General features: G+C 34.9%; 1 protein-coding gene across 2 annotated transcripts; it reads left to right on the top strand.

The window, feature by feature from the left end:
• Positions 1–1,306: 1,306 nt before the first annotated feature.
• On the top strand, positions 1,307–19,695 carry FEM1C (fem-1 homolog C). Of its 2 annotated transcripts, none has more exons than XM_031968511.1 (3): positions 1,307–1,384; positions 2,173–2,904; positions 14,776–19,695. In XM_031968511.1, the coding sequence occupies exons 2-3, from the start codon at positions 2,361–2,363 to the stop codon at positions 16,083–16,085; spliced, it is 1,854 nt and encodes a 617-aa protein (XP_031824371.1). In that variant the 5' UTR covers positions 1,307–1,384; positions 2,173–2,360; the 3' UTR covers positions 16,086–19,695. The 2 variants fall into 2 exon arrangements, with proteins under 2 accessions (XP_031824371.1, XP_031824376.1); XM_031968516.1 differs by having other exon boundaries at positions 1,355–1,412.
• The last annotated feature ends 1,666 nt before the right edge of the window (positions 19,696–21,361 follow it).

Genomic DNA, 21,361 nt, shown 5'->3' with positions numbered 1-21,361 from the left:
TAGAAAGGGATTAAAAAGGGAAAACAATTTAACTACAGCAACTAGGTCACCCTGGTATTCTAGTAGTTTTAAAAACCAAGCACTAGTTTGAATCCAATGCATTATACAGTCGTACTTTTTTATTTATATATTTATATAATATTTATATTTTATTATATTTATATATTTTTATATAATATTTGCATATTTATAACTTTTATTTCTGGTAAGATCGGTAGCATTAATACACCAACAGGCTGAGGGGATGTTTTGTGGCACAGACATCGCAGAGCACTGACTGGAACGGAAAAACCTGGATTCAAATTCCACTCTGCCTGCCATTTAGGGGAGGGGGTGGGGGGGTAAGAGGTGAAAAATTGGAACAAGAGGTTTGGCAATTGTTAATGCTGTAAAGTTACCCATGTATATATCCTGTAAATAAAAGGCTATTAAATTAAAAAAAAAATAAAAAAAAAAATAAACCCCCCACCCAAAAAAAAAAAAAAAAAAAAAAACAAATTCCACTCTGAGATTCGTTTCCTTCCTCTGTAAAACCAGAGGGCCAGGCCACATGGGCTGCCAGAAGTCTCTCCAGGCTTCTGAAGAATTGCCCATCTATATCGACGGGAGTTTCTTCACAAGAGTTTCCCAATCAATCATGAAGTAAAGGTGCCAGACAGACAAAAAAGGAACATTCTATCCCTTCTAGATCATTCTGTGGGAGAGAAATATATACCTTAATTTTCCTGCATTTGGCATGGAGTAGGCTGGGAAGGAAGCCCTTTCACCGGCCAGCTACAGCCCAAGGACCGGAGGAGACAATCGGAGGTTCCCGGCCTCAGGGGCCTTTCTCTCCTCGCGCCCCAGGCCAAGAACGCGCGAGACGAGACCTTGGCGGGCACGTGGTCTCTGCCGGCCGGCTCTCCCTTGAGCTCCGCGGCGCTTGGCAGCCCCGCCTCCCTTCGCTCCGCCTCCTCTGCTTTCTTTTCCCTCCTCCTTTCCCCTCCCCCAGCGCCTGGTCCGGCGCACCACGCATCACGCTAGGCCCGCCCCAGGGCGGTTGCTCGCGGCAGCCACCGCCCTCTCCTAACCCAATGGCGCGGCGGTCGCGTCAGCGCTGTGAGCCAGCACTTTAGGCTTCCCCCGCCTAGAGCCCATTACCACATCCGCCATGGCTGCTGCTGAAGCGGCATCTTGAGGAGCGAAAGGAGGTGACTTAGCCCAGTTCGCTTTGGTGGCGGTGGGGCGGCTAGAATTCCTCTGCTGCGGGTCATGGAGGAGCTGGACGCCGACCAGGAGACCAGGGCAGCCCAGGAAGCGTCGGCTCAGACGGCGACGGTTATCATTTGAAGGGGGTGGCGGCGGCCCGAGCTGGAGCGGCCGGAGACCCGACCCAGCTACGGCGGTGAGAGGCGGGAAGCCGGCTCGGGCAGGTGGGTGGCGGCTGGGGCACCCCTCGGGCTCGGAGGTCAGCCTGGAGCCGGTTCACAGGGAATTTAGAACTGGGCACGACAGCGGGAAAGTCGAAGTTTCGGGGCGCGGGGAGCGGCGCCGGAGCAGGGAGAAGCGGGAAGGCCGTGAGGCCTGGGAGGCGGAGCCGGGCTTGGGGAGAAGAGGGCTTGAGGGTCATGTGGGAAAACCCCCAGGCTTTAGAGGAATCTGCTGGGGGATGTCGGGAATGGGGTGGAGCTTTCGGGGTCCGGAGGGAGCGGAAGTTAGGGTTTTCGAGGTGCCCTGAGTTGAGGAAGTTCAGGGGGAAGTTGAAAAGGATGAGGATCTTTCTGGTTAGTATTTCTGGAATTGGCCTCGTTGTTTTCGGACCTTTTGTTTTCTCTCTACCGGGATCCCCGCCTCCCACTTGGGGGTCGGTGCCCTTGACGTTGATTGCCAGGAGATAAAGTAAAAGTTCATTAGGACCCCAACTGTTTACTTTCCCAACTCTCTGCTGTGTGCACCACAAAATTAGAAGCTTGGAAGCTTAGAGTTGGAAGCAGAAACAATAAAATGAGCTCTGTAGGCATAATATAGGGCCAAAATTTGGTGTAATCTGGCCCCCACAAGAGCTTTTAGGAAAATTAAGAAAACAATAAAAAAAAATAAAACTTTTTTTTTTTTAATTGTCACAGGAACCATTATGCTGAGGGTATGTCTGTACCAAATACAAATATGGTAACTTTAAATCTTTTTTTCCAGTTTGGTGATCTCAGATGCCAGATGTTGGAAGGCAGTAGGACAACAGACATTTTTCGTGGTTGTATCCATACTGAGTTGCAGTGATTGTCATTGAACTCTGGTTCCTGTTAACTGTTGGCCCTGCCCATAAAGTTAAGCAGGAACTTGTTCCTGAAGGATAAACAAGACACAGACTCAATTGGACATAAATGGATCTAAAGACAGCAGTGTTTAATGCAGCTCGGGATGGCAAGCTGCGCCTTCTTGCCAAGTTGCTGGCAAGCAAATCAAAAGAGGAAGTGGCCTTGTTGATCTCTGAAAAAACAAATGGTGCCACTCCACTTTTGATGGCAGCCCGATATGGGCACCTTGACATGGTGGAATACCTTCTGGAGCAGTGCAGTGCCTCCATAGAGATTGGAGGCTCTGTGAATTTTGATGGTGAAACGATTGAGGGGGCCCCACCTTTATGGGCAGCTTCTGCAGCAGGACATTTGAAGGTAGTCCAATCCTTGCTAGACCACGGAGCATCTGTCAACAACACAACTTTGACTAATTCAACTCCTCTTAGGGCTGCCTGTTTTGATGGTCACCTGGAAATAGTCAAATATCTTGTGGAACACAAAGCTGATTTGGAAGTTTCAAACCGTCATGGTCATACATGCTTAATGATTTCATGTTACAAAGGACATAAAGAAATTGCTCAGTATTTACTTGAAAAGGGGGCTGATGTTAATAGAAAAAGTGTTAAAGGTAAGTTCAAGGTCTGTGTTTTTATTTTAAAGTGACTACAATTTAAGTCTTTTCTAAAAGTATTGATTAGTATTGACTACTAGGTGTTCTCTTGTTTACTTTTCTTGAATCCTCTTGTAAAACTCCCTTAAAACACTATGATAAGCATTGTCTTTTAATTTATAGTTGAGTAAATTTGTACATGGATGTGAAATGACTTGCCTAGGATTACAGAAAACAAGATTCAGTTAATCAGATATATTCTTTAGTTTTTATTTAATGTATTCAGATAATTTATCTTTTTCTATTTGTAAAATGTACTGAATATAAAATATCGAAGTTGGCTTTTTACCAAATAGAAGGATATGTTCTTTTGCAGGAAATTGTGTCAGTAAACTGACCTTACTGGAGAATTTCTTTAAGTGCAAGAAGAGAATCTTTTCTTTTAAAACATATTTGTTGTATGCCTCTTTTAAAATGCATATTTGTACAACATTTATTAAATGAGGCAAGCTAGAAAAATCTTAAAATGCCCTTTACTGTTAGGTATTCGATTTAAAAATGGGGGGAGAGGGTTGTGCATTGAAGTTATCAGGAATGCTACCTCCTAATTTTTTCAGAGGAAAATGGCTTATTTATACAATTTTAAATAAGTGTTAACTTTGAAGGTCTTTTTCTTTCAATACTTGAAAACGTTTGAGTCAGTGTTTTGACATGGAAAGCCTTGTTTTTTCCCCAAAGTGTATAACAGTGACATAATTGTTTCTAGCCAACTTTATATAAGTTCTTTGAACATAAGAATATTTAGATATAATATTGCCCTTCTTTTTAGTTGAAACTCAGTAATATTAAGAGATAATCTCTGCTTACTTGTGATCATATTAATGTGAGAAGTTATAGAAAGTAATATTATAGAGGGCAGCTGAATGGCACAGTGGATCGCTCATTGGCTCTGACCTGAGTTCAAATTCTGTCTTCAGACACTTAATAATTATTAGCTGCCAGACCTCAAGCAAGTCACTTAGCCCTAATTGCCTTGCCTCCCCTTTTCTTCTCCCCTTCCCCCCCGGGGAAGTAATATTAAAGTTTGTATTATTAAATGAAAAAAAACGTGTTAGGGGCACTTTTGGAGGTTGGTTCATCAATATAATTTGTAATACCTTGAGATTGTTCTCTTATTCCAGTCATGTTCAACTCTTTGAGATCCCATTTGAGGTTTTCTTTGTAAGGATACTTCAGTGGTTTGTCATTTCCTTCTCCATTTCCTTTTACAGAAGAATTAACTGAGGCAACCAAGGTTAGGTGACTAGCCTAGGCCAGATTTGAAATTCAGGAAGATAAATCTTGTAGGCCTACTTCTCCATTCATCTGGCTGCCCTGTAGCACTCACAAGAATCTATGATGATTCGTTAAGGACTTTGTAACACTCTAGGAATACAGAAAGTCCTTAATGAGGAATCATAGATTCTTGATAAATTTCATTTTTCTTCTTTTACATTCTCTTTATAACTCAGAACAGTAATGAAAATTATGTAAGGGCCATTAATATAAATAGATTGTGTTGTTAGCCTTTTTCTGTTAAATTATAAATGACATTAAGCAATATTTAACTCTGCCTTGTGGTATTTGTCTCATCACCATTTACTCCTCCATTTCTTTGTTTTTATCATTTAAATAATATTTTATAGATCTTTATATGAAAGGATTTACTTTTTTTTAGGCCCTTGAGGCACAGAGCACCTCTGCTATTTGCACTTGTTTGTTGTCTTCAGAAATTATATTTTCCTCAATATCATCAGAAGTGTTAATTTTTATATATGTTGAAAAGCATACATTTCCATCTTAAAATTCAGTTTTTAAAGGTTTGCCACACTTTTTCATTTTAATTTTCACTAATGTTCATATTACATACAAAGATACACATAAAGAAGCTAGGGCAAGTATTGTTTTAGGTAAAATAACTTAGAGCACCCAAAGGTCACAGTGCTCTGGAAAAGCATGAGCCACAACCATTGCAAAATCAAGGTAATTCAAATTTATATAGTACTTAAAGGTTTACATATTATCTTCATTTGCTTCTCACAAAACTTCTGCTATTATTCTTAACATTCATATTTTACAGATGAGAAAACTGAAACTCATAGTTTTATATAGCACTAGCTATGGTCACATAGCTAGTGAGCTTCAAAACCTGGATTTCCACCAAGTTTGTTACTCTAAATCCAACGCTTTATACAATGTCAGAGCTAGGAATAGCAAGTAGGTCAATTTCACTAGAATACTTTCACTGGAAAGGTGAGCTGTCGCCAAATAGTGCAGGACTTAAATGATAAAACAGGAATTTTACTTGACCCTAGAGGCAACAGGGGGCCCTCACATTTTTTTTTTTTTTAACTTACCTTTTAAAGCAGTATAGTGTTTTAGACATGCATTTTAGGAATATCAATTTAACAACTGAATAGAATATGGATTGGAGGTGACAATGAGGACTTTTGGCAGGGATAGCATTTAAGAGGCTACTGTGTAAGTGGATGAATTGGGTAAGGTAGTACAAAAGGATGGATGTGGGAGATGTGGAGGTAGAATGAAAAGATTTGGCAGCTGATTTAATATGAAGGATAGACAATGAAAAGAAACATGAGAATCAAATAAAATATTTAATCAAAAAGTTCTATCTTCTGTGATCCTTTCTTTCCCTTGTTTGATCATATGCTCTTCCCCTATCCAGAGATATGTGTCAGTTAATTTCTCTGTTGTTCTTGATTTCATCTATTAGGTTTAAGTCAGATACCCTTTTAGAGCTTTAAGTCTTGGTATATTGTATGAAATATTATACCTAATTTCTACCAGATTGCTTTCCAGTTTTTCTAGAAGTTTGTATCAAATTACCCCAGTTACTGCAATCTTTGGGTTTATCAGGGTGATTTTTTTATTTGTTTTCTTCTATAGTGTACCTGATCTCTTTCACTGAGCCAGTCTAACCAAATCTCCAATTATTCTGATCCTTTTTGCATAAAGACTGTTTGAAGTGTTTGTTTTTATATAATTCTGAGTCTTGGCAAGTAGACTTTCAAGAGTACATGTGTTTTTAAATGTCTATATGGTATATTTGTGTAATGAAAAATACTTTTTTCTTATCAAGACATAAATTTGTTTCCTAAAAATTATTGATAATTGATTGTTGGCAAAATTAGAACTGATCTTTTTTGTAATAGGACAAAATAATCCCAAGCATTGGCACACATTAACTTAAATAATAGTAGCCCATTTTAATATTTTAGAATTTCCAAACTGACTTACATAATTTTTATTTGATCCTCACAATAATTATGTGTGGTGGGTATTATTATTATTCTCATTTTACAGATAAGGAAACCAAAGCTCAGAAGACATGGCTCCATATAGCAATGAGGCAGCAGAGTACAACTGTTTTGGCAACCATATCATATTTAACTTTTGCTGAGCATGTAGTAAATTAAAACATACAAAGCTTTGATAAACTACTACAAGGCAGACATGTCCCATTCTATTTTTGATAACTTAAAAGCGGCTTTTTATAAACTTAAAATACTTTTTATAAACAAGTGGCCCATAAGTTTCATCAGATTGTCAAATCCATGATAAAAAAAAAAGTTAAGAACCCTTGATCCAAATTGGTATGAATTACATAGAATAAAAGGAGCATATTTTTTCTGAAAAAGCAAGAACCTGCCTTCACTGAGGTTAGAAAGTGTGCTAGGGTGAGATACAGAGACAAACTGGGCCAGAAAACATTGTTAGATTGGCATATTAATTTAAATTTGATCATGTGTATTGTTAGTTTGTTTAAAAATTAGCATTGATTTTTGTGTGTATGTGTCCATATTTCCACCATAAAACCCTTCTTTGTCACAGAAAAGTATAAATAAGCAAAGCCAATAAACATATTGGCTACATTTGATAACATTTTTTTTGTATCATTGTGATCATCATGTAGATTACCCTTGGCTCTCGTTACTCTGCTGTGTATCAATGCATACAAGTCTTCTTAATTTTCGTATTTATCATTTTTTACATTGTAGTTATCCCACTATAATCATATAAATACAACTCCTTTTTCTCAAAGTCACTCATTTTGGTTACTACAAAAAGTGTTACTATAAAGTATTTTTTGTGTATCCTTTCTTTGACATTGAATATTAGTCCTGATAGTGGTATTGCTGGATCAAAGAATATATTAAGTGTCATTTGTATAATTTCAAATTAATATCCAGAATAATTGAGATCAATTCACATTTTGCCTATGATGTCTGTGTTTCACAGTCTTTTTTTTTTTTTTAATAGCTTTTTATTTACAAGATATATGCATGGGTAATTTTTCAGCATTGACAATTGCAAGACCTTTTGTTCCAACTTTCCCCTTCTTCCTCCCCACCCTTTCCCCTAGATGGCAGGTTGACCAATACATGTTAAATATGTTAAAGTATAAGTTAAATACAATATATGTATACATGTCCATACAATTATTTTGCTGTACAAAACGAATCGGACTTTGAAATAGTGTACAATTAGCCTTCACAGTCTTTTCAATATTTACCATTTCTGCTTTCTTTGTCAATCTGATGAAAGTGGGATGAAACTTAAAAGTTGTTTTAGTTTCTATTTCTTATGTTAATGGTTTCTATATACTTATTAATGGCTTCCTTTTTTTAAATTTATTTTGAAAATCATCTATGTATCCTTTGATTCCTAATCTGTAAGTAATGGCAAAATATGGAAATATGTTTAGATTGTACATGTTTAACCTATATGGGAATGCTTGCTGTCTTTGGGAAGGGAAGAGGAAGGAGGAAGAAAAAATTTGGAATACATTGTTACAGAAGCAATGGCTCTTAAGAATTTATATCAATTCCCTATGTGTTTTGGATATTAGACTTTTATCAGGTATTTTCTGTAAAGATATTTTTATCCCACAAATAGCTTTTCATATTCTAGCTGCATTGATTTTGTTTGTGCGGTTCTGAATTTTCGTTTTCACTAGACATAAACGAGATTATCCATTGATATGAAACAGCTATGAAGATTTTGAAGATTTTTGAAATTTTGAGTTAAACCAGAAATAGGAATTTGGAAAAAATGAAAATTATGGAGGAGAGGGAGAATTTTATAGTGACTTGTTTAATGTGTGAAATTTAGTATTTCTTTCATAGCCAAAGTGCGGGTCAGGATGCTTCTCAGAATAGACAGTAAATGAGTTTGAGAATTATTATGATGATCCTGTTAGCATCCTGGATACTTTAAAATCAGCCAGAGCCAGGATAAGCAAAAGTCCTTGATCTTTATTCTTTGTGGACATGAGAGGAATGGCTACAAGAATCTGGCCAGGAGTCACTCTCACTTGTCCTACTTTACCCTTTTTATCCCTCCTCCCAATCTCCCTCTACACCAACCAGTGGAGCCAGCACAGAATAGTGGGGCGGGCCATTTTCCAAGCAAATGCTAATAGAATATTGTCCAATTGGTAATTATCCTTAAGTGCTTGCTTGTCCAAACCTCAGTGCATCTGCTCAGTTTCAGCCCATTACAAATTACTTTTCAATTTTCCAGCTTATTAAGGGAAATAAAATATTCCTTAAAAAAAAAACAGAGAGCTTCTTTGTGGAAAAATTTAAGAGGTAGAGGATAATATTAGCAGCAACAATATCTAAGAGTCATATAACACTTACTCTGTGCCAGGTGTTATAGAAAGCAGTTTGGAATTAAGCCCCCAGAAGTTAATAAATTACAATGAACCCTTTGATTCATGGATTACAAAACCCCAAGGCAATTAAAGAAAAAGGGGAAAGACTCATGTATAAAAGCATTTATTGTAGTTAGAAACTAAGGGGGAGGGAAGGTCTTCCTTCTGGAAGACAGCTAAACAAATTGTAATATATAAATATAATTGAACGTTATTTTGCCACGAGAAATGACAAAATGGACAGTGAATAAAACATTGGCTTTGAATTGAGAATGACCCGAGTTCAAATCTAATTTTATACGCTCACTAGTTTTGTGACCCTGGACAAGTCACAACATCTGTTTGCTTTTTTCACTGAAAAAGGAAATAACAAACCGTTTCGGTGTTGTTGTCAAGAAAATCTGATATGGGGTCAAAAAGAATCGAACCTGACTGAATAAATAACATTATTTTGTGCCAGACACTATGCTAATCATTTTATAGTTATTGCAGACCTGGGAAATAGGTATTATTATTATCCCCATTTTATTACTGAGGAAACTGAGGTAAACAGAAGTTATGTGATTTGTCCAGGGTTACACAGATACTAAGTATCTGAGGCCTCTTTTGAATTCAATTCTGACCTCTGACAAGTACTCTTATTTACCAAGCCAGTTATCTTCTACATTGCCCTTTCATCTTTCCAAACAAGAACCAATATCAGAACCAAGGACAGCAAAGATATATAATTTTTTTCCTACAGAATCAGTGTGTATATATATATACACAATCTATTTCTATATTAATAAACCTTCTAAATAGGTCAACTGTATATAATTCTTTATCTCTACTCCTTTAAATTCTGGACTGAATTGGTGGACCTAAATAGTGAAGATATATAATTAGTTTTGAATCCAGATTTGAAAAAAGTCTTCCTGATTCTAAACACAGTGCTCTATCCACTATTCTAGTAGCAGTTCCCTCTAACTTCTAGGTCCCTCTTACTGTCTTTAATTTTAAAAGACTATTAGACTCTTGTTAGCATTAGATGCATAGTTGTACTTCTTCAGTTTATTTTGGACTAAACATTTTCTTTCTTTGGTACTTTGGTGTGACTAATCCTGTTTCACTGTGGGCTTGAAGTACTTGATCTCCTCACACCCACAGCCACTACACTTAAATGCTATGACTTTTATAACTAAGATTCCTATCACTGCGCTATCATGAAATGGAATGGAAAAGAATTTATTAAGCATTTACTACAAGCCAAGCATTGTACTGAGTGTTTGGGGGTACAAATGGAAAATAAGATAGTTCCTGTCCTTGGAATCACATTCTAAGCCCTTTACTACCTAGCTCTGGATCTACCTTATATAAGCATTCCCTTAAAATACTCTTAAGATGCAGGCAAAATGGCCTTATTGTTCTTCATGCAGGACATTTTGTCTCCTAAACCTTTTGCCTTTTCACTTGATGTCACTTGTTCTTAGGATGTCCTGTTTCTTTACTGCTACTTCTTAGAGCCCCCCATTTAAAAAAAATTTTTTTTTAATTTAAAAAATTTAAAAGTTAAAAATCATCTCAAGTGCTACTTACTACATAAAGTATTTTCTGATCTTGTCCTTCATTTAAAAAAATATTATTTTTATAAATGTATATGTTCTCTTCCAAAATGTTGCTAGTAAATGATTCTCTTTCCTCCCTGCATTTTCATGACGCTATTCTTTTGCTTTTTTTCCTCCTGGGGAATAAACAAGAGGTCCACGATTGTGCCAGGCAAGGCAAACCATCACCAACCACCTTGACCACCATCTCCCCTCAAATGCTTAAGGAGATAACCCAAGAACCTGAGTCCAAGAGATATTAGTGTCCCTCATATCAAGAGACCTTCCAGCCTATCCACTATAGTCAATAGTGGGAAAAATTATATTGGAAAGGGTGCCTATCTACTGCCAGCAGCAATGATTGCTGACCATTAGATTGTGAGCAGCTTGAGATCAGATTGGGTGTTTTTTGTGGGGGGGAGGGGATAGTCTTTCTTTGTGTTCCCAGCACTTAGCAAAATTTCTGACATGTAGTAGACATTTAATAAATCTTGACTTCTTGACCAATTGCCACCAATAGGTGTATTGACAATGTGGTCTAGTAGCACCCTACCTAGACCAGTCCTGCTTCCAATTTAGCCTTCATAGCTATCATTTAGGGAAATGGTTAATGACACCTACAGGGGAAACAAACCAGCTTAAGTTAAAGTAGCAGGACACCAAACTATCTTTGCTGTTCCCTAGACAATATTACATCTCTTCAAACCTTAATGAATTTCTTCTTCATCTTCACCTCTTAACAGTTTTATTTTCTACTAAAATTAATTTGTGCTTCTTCTTGCATGATAAATATTAATGTTAATATAACAATGTTAAGCCAAAGCATTTCGAATAGCAGGTTTAGATATGGCAAATTTAATTTATTCAAAAAATTCACAGAAAGTCATAGATCTTGAAATTTTATTTTGAGATAGTGGTTACTGGAAATAAAGTTAGGGCATTAGACCAGGAATTAAGAAATCTGAGTTTTAGTTCTAACTCTACCATTAATTTTTAATGTTCAATTTCTTATTTAAAGAAGAGAGTTACTAAAAAGGAAAGCACAAAGCTTGGAAATAATTTTTATTGCCAGTGTTCCTAATAAAGGTCTTATTTCTAGCTACATAGAAAACTGAGTCAGATTTATAAGAATACAAGTTATCTCCAGTTTATAAATGGTTAGAGAATATGAACCAGGCAGATTTCAGATGAAGAAATTAAACTTTTTTACAATCATATGAAAAAATGCTCTAAATCACTGATTAGAGAAATGCAAATTGAAACAACTCTGATCTATCACCTCATACAAATCAATTGGTAGAAAAAGAAAAATGATCAATGTTGGAGATGTCAAAAATTGGAACAATAATGCATTGTTGTGAATTGATCAACCATTCTTGAAAGTAATGTAGAACTATGCCCAAAGGAATATAAATTTGCATACCCTTTGATCCAGCAGATTCACTACTGAGACTATATCCCAAAGAGATCATAAAAAAAGGGAAAAGGACCTACATGTACAAAAATATTTATGTATGGCAGTTCTTGCTATGGGTGCAAAAAAATTGGAAGTTGAGAGGATGCTCATCAATTGGGGAATGGCTAAACAAATTGTGGTATGTGAATGGAATGGAATACTATTATGTTAAAGAAATGATGAACAGATAGATTTCAGAAAAACCTGGAAGGACATGAACTGAAACTGAGTGAAGTGAGCAGAATCAGAAAATCTTGTATACAGTAATAACAACATTGTGGAATGGTCAACATGTGGATAGACTTAGTAACTCTTCTCAGCAATATAACGATCTAAGGCAAATCTAAGGGACTCCTGATGGAAAATGACATCCATATCCAGTAAAAAAAAAAACTTTGAAGTCTGAAGGCAAATTTAAGCATACTATTTTAACTCTTTTTGTTGTTTGGTTTTTCTTTCTCGTGGTTTTTCCCTTTTGTTTTGATTCATTTTTCACAACTTGACCAATGTGTTTAATATGATTATACATGAATAACTTATATTAAATTATTGTTTGGGGGAGGAAAGAAAAAAATTTGGAAGTCAAAATTTTATAAAAGTGAATGTTGAAAACAAAAAAGGGGGATATAGTTAAAGATCTGCTTTACATAGTTAATTTAAGAATAACTTGAGGTAGATCATTTACTATTAAGGAAAAGTAACTTCTTTATAGAGTTGGATTTTTTTTTTTAGGAGTAGTGTTGCTTTTTTTTATGTAGTTAATAACTTGTAGAGCTTAACTTTTATGTAACATGATGAAACTTTTATATAGTTAATAGTTTTTTATGTATTTTATGTAGTAACTTCTAAGAAGCCTAGACTTTATATGAATAGAGCACGACTTTCTATAAGATTCATTCTATTCTGTTAAATTTTTTGTCTTTGTATACCTAATAAAGTTCTTGGAATGTAGTAGGTGCTTAGTAAATACTTGTTGATCTCTCAATTGTACTTGCTATGTGCATTATATTTCTTTGCAAAAAAGGGGAATAATATTGTGTTGTGTTTTTTCCCCTTGTAGCTTTACATATAACATAAAAAATAAAAGATTCTGCTAGAGTGTTATTATAGATAGATTTTTGTGGCATTTTAGAGGAATGAGTGTGTTATTTTTTGTAATATTTTACTTTTTTCCAGTTACATATAAAGGCAGTTTTTAACAATTTATTTAAAAAAATAATTTTGAGTTCTAAATTTTTTTCTCCTTCCCTTACATCCCCCTCCCTGAGACAGTAAGTAATTTGATATATGATATAAGATGTACATGTTCCATCATGCACAATGTATCACCATATTAGTCATATAAAAGAAGACACAGACTCAGAGTGGGGGGAAAAAAGCAAAAATTGCAGAAAGTGAAAAATAGTATGCTTCAATCTGCATTGATTTCTTTCTCTGGAGGTGGATAGCTTTTTTCAACATATGTCCTTTGGGATTGTCTTGGATCATTTATTATTGAAAATAGCTAAGTCATTCACATTTGTTCATTGTACAGTCTTACTATTAATTATGTATGATATTCTCCTGATTCTGCTCACTTCACTTTGCATCATTTCATAGAAGTCTTTTGTTAGCAGAATAAGTATATTATTAATGGGAATTTTGAGCTCTTTTAATATTGAGGTATCCCACAGAGATTTCTAGAGCATCTCATTTTGTATTTACTTTTGCAACCCCAAACTAGCATGAGAATCAGAAGAGTTTTGTGGGTTTTTTCCTTTGTAAAGAATCTATCACTGAAGTGACACAGCGTTGGAATCCCAGAAAAAAAAGGAGAATCACAGTTTGAAGTCCCAAAGGTATTACAGCACAATAAAATGCATTACATGAAGTGTTCATTAAGCTCAGGTAGCTAATATATCTAAGCAAGTAGATTGCACAGTGGATAGTGTTCTGGGCTTAAGGTCAGGAAGACTTCTCTTTCTAAATTTAAATCTGGCCATAGACACTAGCTGTGTGACCCTGGGCAAGTCACTTAACCCTATTGACCTCAGTTTCCTCATCTATGTAATGAGCTAGAGAAGGAAATGGCAAGTCACTCCAGTATTTTTGCTTACAAAATCCAGAGGGGTCAGACAACTGAAAAATAACCAAACAACAATATATTTTTGAGTGGCTTTAAGTTCCTCATCCCTTAGTTTTGTTTCATGTAAACTTTTCAACGGTGTCCCAACATCCATCAATTTAATCTATGTATAGGAGGAAATAGACTAGTATTGGAACATCTAAAAAAGGTAAGAACTTAAATAACAATGAAAAATGTGAAAGTATTTCAGTATCAACTTTTAAATTAATGTTGAATGGCCCACATTTTTTAAATTGCAGTATCATTTCTCTGAATATACAATATTAAATTCCTTATTTGAATACCTGCAAAAGCTGGTAAGGTGGATACAGTGCAGAGAGCCTTCAGTCAGTAAGACCTGCCTTCAAAATCAGCCTTAGGAACTTAATTAGTTATGTGGTCCTGTGCAAATCACAATCTCTCTTGTCTGAATCAGTGAATAATAATAGCACCTATATCTTGAAGTTGTTATAAAGATTAAATAAAATAATGTTTGTAAAGAGCTCAGCATAATGCCTAGCATCTAGTACTACATAAATGCATATTTCTCTTTAAATTGGATCTAAACTCTACACACTTTCCTTTAATTCTTTATTTACTATCTTGGTCTTAATGTGGACTACTTACTTCCACTTTCCTCTCTCCCCAATCTTTTTTGTTTGGCCAGACTTGAGGCCAGCTAGTAATTATATTCTTAGAAAGAGAAAGAAAGTAAAAGTAATAAAGATGGGGAGAGAGAAGAATAGGAATCGTACCGTACCTTTACATAGAAAGAAATTTTTAAAAAACTCTTTATAGTAAACATTTTTATATAGTAATTTTTTTCAGCATCTACTTAGATTATTTCACTGTAAAATTATAGACTATATTCAGAGAATACATAGTTAATTTTCCACAATTGGAATCAGATGTAGACCTATTATGTTCAAAAATTTTTTTAGCATGAGAACAAACTACTTTTATAGTGTGGATATGTGCTACATTGTATTTATCCATAAAAACATGTAATTTCCTTGTCTTTTTTTCTAAGGAAACACTGCACTGCATGATTGCGCAGAATCTGGAAGTTTGGACATCATGAAAATGCTTCTTAAGTATAGTGCCAAGATGGAAAAGGATGGCTATGGAATGACTCCCCTTCTGTCAGCAAGTGTGACAGGTCACACAAATATTGTGGATTTTCTGACACAACATGCACAGACTAGCAAGACAGAACGCATTAATGCCTTAGAACTTTTGGGAGCTACATTTGTAGACAAAAAAAGAGATCTACTTGGGGCTTTGAAATACTGGAAAAGAGCAATGGACATGAGGTACAGTGACAGGACTAATATCATCAGCAAACCTGTACCACAAACATTAATAATGGCTTATGACTATGCCAAGGAGGTGAACAGTGCAGAAGAACTAGAAAACCTTATTGCTGACCCTGATGAGATGAGAATGCAAGCTCTATTAATTAGAGAACGTATTCTTGGTCCTTCTCACCCAGATACATCTTATTATATTAGATACAGAGGTGCTGTCTATGCAGACTCTGGAAATTTCAAAAGATGCATCAATCTGTGGAAATATGCTTTGGATATGCAGCAGAACAATTTGGACCCCTTGAGCCCAATGACTGCTAGTAGTTTATTATCTTTTGCAGAGTTGTTCTCTTTCATGCTACAGGATAGGGCAAAAGGCTTATTGGGAACTACCGTTACATTTGATGATCTTATGGGTATATTGTGCAAAAGCGTCCTTGAGATAGATAGAGCTATCAAACAAACTCAGTGTCCACCTGACCAAATACAGTTGAATAAAGCCCTTTCCATCATTTTGCACTTAGTTTGTTTGTTAGAAAAAGTTCCTTGTACTCCAGAACAGGATCATTTTAAGAAGCAAACTATATACAAGTTTCTTAAGCTGCACCCTAGAGGAAAGAATAACTTTAGCCCTCTTCATCTGGCTGTGGACAAGAATACCACGTGTGTAGGTCGATATCCTGTTTGTAAATTCCCATCTCTGCAAGTTACTGCAGTACTGGTGGAATGTGGTGCTGATGTGAATGTCAGAGACTCTGATGACAACAGTCCCTTGCACATTGCTGCACTTAACAACCATCCAGACATCATGAACCTCCTTATCAAATCGGGTTCACATTTTGATGCCACAAACTCTCACAAACAAACTGCTAGTGACTTGTTGGATGAGAAGGAGATAGCTAAAAATTTGATCCAGCCCATAAATCATACAACATTGCAGTGTCTTGCTGCTCGTGTTATAGTGAATCATAGCATATGTTACAAAGGGCACATCCCAGAAAAGCTGGAGAACTTTGTTTTACTTCATAGATGATAATTTGACTGAATTCTTAATACTGTTGAAGCACGAGTTGGTAACAGTTGTTTCATATTTGAGCACTGTTGTGATAACACCAGCATTCATATAACTTGATAACATTGTGCTTTCATTGGCTAAAGCATTATGAGCATCAGATTTGCCGAATTGGTTGCCCCATATTTAATATAAATATGCCATATATTGTTTTGTGGATTATTGATAAATGTAACGCCATATTCAAACTCCTAAAATTGTCTGCCAAAGCCCTGTCTGTCTTGTTTTATTTGCCTGTTGGGTGTGGGGACTGAATTCTATTTTTCACTGGTCTCTTTATACAATTGTTGGTTTGCAGGTATCGAGCAATTGAAAGCCTTTTTTGTTGCCCCTTTTTTTCTATCAATTTCCTGGCTAGGCTTGCCTGTCCCTTCCTCTTCCTGTTTTATTCTCCTCCTCCTTCCCTTTCTTTCTCTTCCTTCTTCCCACTATTCTTTCTATTCTCCTCTTTCCTTCCCTCCATACTCCTTTCCTTCCCATGTCCTACCATCCTTTTTTTTCTTTTTTCTTTCCTTCCTCCCTTCCTCTTTGCCTTCCCATTTGTTCTCTTGCCTTCCCTTCCCCTCTTGAGGGGAATGGGGTGGGGTAGAGAGAGTGGAGTAGCCATAGAGAGGGAGCTTGGGCTTGAACATTTCTGGTTTTTATTTTTATTTTTTGTAATGATTCATTGCTGGGTTGTACAAGCTTTATTGACTTTTTACCATTTGCAGTTACCACAAGTGCTTTATATTCTCTATGCACTGGCTTACACATGACTGTTGTATGTTAGCATATTTCTATGCAGCAGTTTGCCAACTTCAGCTCAAACCACTGTTTTGAAGAGTTTGTTAAATTATTTTATTAGAACACTTCACAGCATGACTTTTTTTTTTTTTTTTTTTTTTTTTTTTAAAGAGCTATGTCAGTTGCCTAAAGTTTTTCTGATGGTTTTTTTTTCCCCCAGGATATTTGTGCATTTGCTTTCTCTAATACACTGAAATTATTATGTGCTCAATTTGGGAGACCTATTCGTCACTCACTGACCCAGATGAAATTTGTCTGCCATCTTGCATCATGAAACAAAAGGAAAAAAATCTTTAGATAAAAACTGGCATACTTTTCATGCTGCACCAGTGCTGTTTTGCATGTACTAATTGTGTGATTGTGTATGGATTTGCTCAAAGTTATCTCAAATTTAATCACACAGTTTAATGAGAAATAGATGTTCATAGTATAAAATTACAGATCACCTTGTTTTTAAAGATTGCCTTCCTTAGTTACAAGAAACTAAAGCATGTCAGTGGCATGATGCTTGCCAATCTAAACCTAGGCATCTAGTTTAATAATATTTTAGTAAATGGTATAATTTCATGGTATAAAAGGTTCAAATAAGTGTCCCATTTTTCCTTAAGTTTAAATACACTTCCTAAAAATTAACTTGCATGATTTGTCTTTATCTTTTAGCCATATAAGAAGGTTGCAGTACTCCTTAGCCCCTTACTGAAAGCTATATTTAAAAAAAAAATGTATATAATGTGTGCACAACAATTTGATATTAAAGCAGAAAGGGCTTTTTTGACTTAAAAGTATAAGTAAATTATAAATAAAGACTACAAATGTATAAAATTCAGGTAATTACCGTTCAGCACTTTATTGTTATTCAGAATAAAGTTTGATAGCCTATCACTGCAGATGTCTTAAAATGAAATTGTTCTGAATAAAAAGTTCCTCACTGATTTGAGGGGGAAAAAATCAGTTGACCTGTGGTATTAGGGCACTGGCAACATTTTGTTTAGTGGGTTTATGTAATGTAAAGATTATCTTATGAGATATTCTTGTGGCCAATAATTGAGATCACCTGCACATTTTCAGAAAATCTTTTCTTCTCTCCTTTTCTCCTCAACCTTCTTTAAATAATTTTACTTTTGTGCATTTTGGCTAGTAAAGGAATACTTTCCCACTTATTAGCTAATTTAAAATGTGGGTTGGGGATAGGGGTGTCCTTTTGGGTTTATGAAATTTTAGACCACCAATGAGTATGCTGCCTTTTGTGATTCAGGACTAAATATTTTCCCAACTTTTATTTAAACCATCCACTACTCAATGTAAGAACTTAATACTTTGTGAGTGACTTTTTAAAAAGAAAATTTGACAAGTACAGTAAATCTAAATTGAGTTGTTAAATATTTAAACTCATCCCTTTTTTGGTAGACATAAACAGATTTTTAAAAAGTGATTCTAATATTTTTCCTCTTTTGCCATATCCCTTTTATGTGCTTTCTTAGTAAGGGATCTCAAAAGAGTCCTTTAGGGATGAACCACAACTGGAAGGACTCTACTTTAAAATGTAGCATTTCTCTACTGATGACAAAAGATTACTTAGAATTATTCTGTAGTAGTGACAGTGAAAATTCCTGCCTAGTTTGAAATCAAAATATGTTGAGGTGTCATCATAAAAGAAAATTTTTTGAGAGTTGTTATTAGATTCCTTTGCATATGATAAAGCCTTTTGTGGTATTGTTAAAGAATATTGTGAAACCAAATAAAACAAGGTACTTGGTATTTTTTTTTAACCATTTATTAAATTTATCCCTAGTGTGATGATTGTACTAATTTGGGTTAGATCTACTGCAGATAAATGGTATAAGCTGTAGTTAATGCAAGTTAACATTATGTCTGCTATGTTCTTTTTTCACTTATTGACATTCAGTTTTTTCTACTGGACACTATTTTTTAAAGTAGAAATTTCCATTTCAACTAGATGCCAGTTTTATTTTATATGGACAAATAGGTTTTAAGTAAAAAAAATACTAATTTTCTTTCAGCTCATTTTTTAATAAGGGCTTAAACCCAAATTAATAAAGGAATATAATAAGATACCCTTAAATTTAACACTACATTGAACATTTCAGAGACCCCAACTACTGTGACTTTGAATAAATATTTAAATTATTTTTGGCAGAGTAACTATAAAGTTGTGTAGTCTACCAGAAATAATAGCCTGGAATGCAAGAATTTTAGTCTTTTTAATTTCTAAGCATAGGATAAATCTCTGTACTCATGTATACTGAAATATAGGATTATTGACTGGCACCTTTTGGGGTCAGATGGTAAAGAGCTTTGAAGAATATGATTATTAACCATCCTTTCTGTCTTATTTTCCTAATCAACAGCTCTCTTTTGTCAGTTTCCCATTGTGTATCTTTTCCAAAGCAATACTGTGTTCAGATATGACAACCAATGAATTGTCACACAATGGTAAAATGACATGCCACAATGTACATTGTGAGGCATAATAAAATTAAACATTTACACCAAACTTAAGTGTATGCTTGTCAGAATGTGAATTGACATTCCTGTTTGGAGTCGTTTATGTTTAACGATGAATATTTGTTTTTTCTCTGTCATCTCATAACATTTGTTGCCTTTTTTTAGAGTACCTTTGTGTACATTATGCTGCCCTAGTTTCTTTACAAGCCTCATTGCAAGATAGGCTGTAGAAATGAAAACAAAATATGAGAGACATTTCTACCAGTGGGGGAAGGATTAAAAAAAAAACCAAAACATTCTTACTATTGGTTTTAAAAGCAGCTTGGTATTTTGTTTAGAAGAACAAAATGTTATTTATCATCGCAAAATTGTATTGACTCAAAAGTTAATTTCCTTAATCCTTTTGCACACATTGTCTTAAGTGCTTGTTTATCTTGAACATTTTAGACAAAGTTTACTGATTAAACTATTGTGCCTGATTTGTTCTAGCACAAGACTTGCCAGAATTTCCAAACTCGAAGTAGTAGTTGATGCATATATGATTTTTGATTTTTCTCCTTTTCATTGTTTATTTTGACCAGTAAAATGCCATCTTTTTTTTCCCCTTTCAATATGTTCTTTTGTATTCTGGCATTATTATGCTGTTACTTCAATTATTTACCTAGCGTTTTTGAAAGGGAAATTCTCTCAAATTGATGGATTAATATGTTTTCATCAGCAAGCACACACACAAAAAAATCTTAGTATATCAAAGTACCATTTCCCTGTTTACAGAAAAACTTCATGCTTTAAGGGAAGGAAATTTTTTCAGATATGTAACTTGCTATTTGTTTTCAAAGATGAATTCTTAGTGGACTCTTAAGAAATCTATAATACTGGTTGTTTACAATTTTATTCTCTGGGTACTTAATGTTTACCTTTTGGTCTTGCAAAGTTTATAGCTGTATCTGCTCAAAACCCAAAGGAAAAATTAAACTCAGAAAAAGAAATTAATATTAATAAAGGATTCACAATAAAATATTTTATTGAAATTGTTTTCCCTAGTATATTAAAATATATTGATATTACTTGCTTGGATGAGTAGGGAGGGAGAAAACATTTAAAGCTAAAATATTAGAAGACTAATTTTTTAATGTAAACCTAAAATTAGAGTACAAGTCAGTGGGAATTGTGATTACATTTATAAACATTTGATTGATGCGATTTACCAGTTACAAATGATGCAAAAAGTCAGGAACTTTTACTCAAAAGATTTAAAATGATGAAATTATTTATTTTCCTCCTTTCTTAAAAGAAAAATATAATTTCATAATGGAAGATTTTATCCTGCACATTCAGATCTTCAATAAATATTTGTTAATTCATTGTTCTTTGATTTTTTTTCTATTTTGAAAAAAAAAAGGTAACCTAATCTTATTGAAGTTAGTTTAAATCTTAAAAATCATCAAGAACATAAATCAACACAGACTTGTCCCCAAATCCCAAAATACTAAAATACTTGAGGGTAGAGTAGATACAGCACACAACTTGGTGTCCTTGAACTAGTAGAACCTAAGTTTGAATCCTGAGACATTCGCTGTGTGACTCTAGGCAACTAACTAATCTTTTCTCAGCTACAAACAGGGTATAATAGCATCAGCTCAAAGGGTTGTGTAAATCAGATAATTTTTAAAGAGACTTTGTACTTGGAACCTCAATTACTTAAATGTTTCAGTGATTTATGATTTTTTTTCTGTAAGAGATACTTTTAATTGATGTAGACTGCTCCACCCCTCATATCTACTTCCCATTTTATTAGGATAATCTGCTGTGCTCAAAGAACTTCAGCTAGGAACTCTACAGATTTTCCTAAAGAGGTCATTGGACAACAGACCTAATAGTACTTTTTTCAGCCTTTACTTGAAACTTTTCTTGCTTGAAAGATAGTAAGACAAAGTGAAATTAGTGTATTTGTTTTTGTCTACTGTGTGGTTAAATGGAAGATTTTG

The sequence above is a fragment of the Sarcophilus harrisii genome, chromosome 1 (genome assembly GCF_902635505.1).
Source record: "Sarcophilus harrisii chromosome 1, mSarHar1.11, whole genome shotgun sequence".
Taxonomy (NCBI): Eukaryota; Metazoa; Chordata; class Mammalia; order Dasyuromorphia; family Dasyuridae; genus Sarcophilus; species Sarcophilus harrisii.
This window is presented reverse-complemented; position numbering and strand designations above follow the sequence as displayed.

Bases quoted from the DNA above. Each gene is read 5' to 3' on its own strand.
- FEM1C (XM_031968511.1), top strand. From the start codon at position 2,361: ATGGATCTAAAGACAGCAGTGTTTAATGCAGCTCGGGATGGCAAGCTG. The intron at 2,905-14,775 runs GTAAGTTCAAGG...TTTTTTTCTAAG, and splicing joins TAATAGAAAAAGTGTTAAAG to GAAACACTGCACTGCATGAT.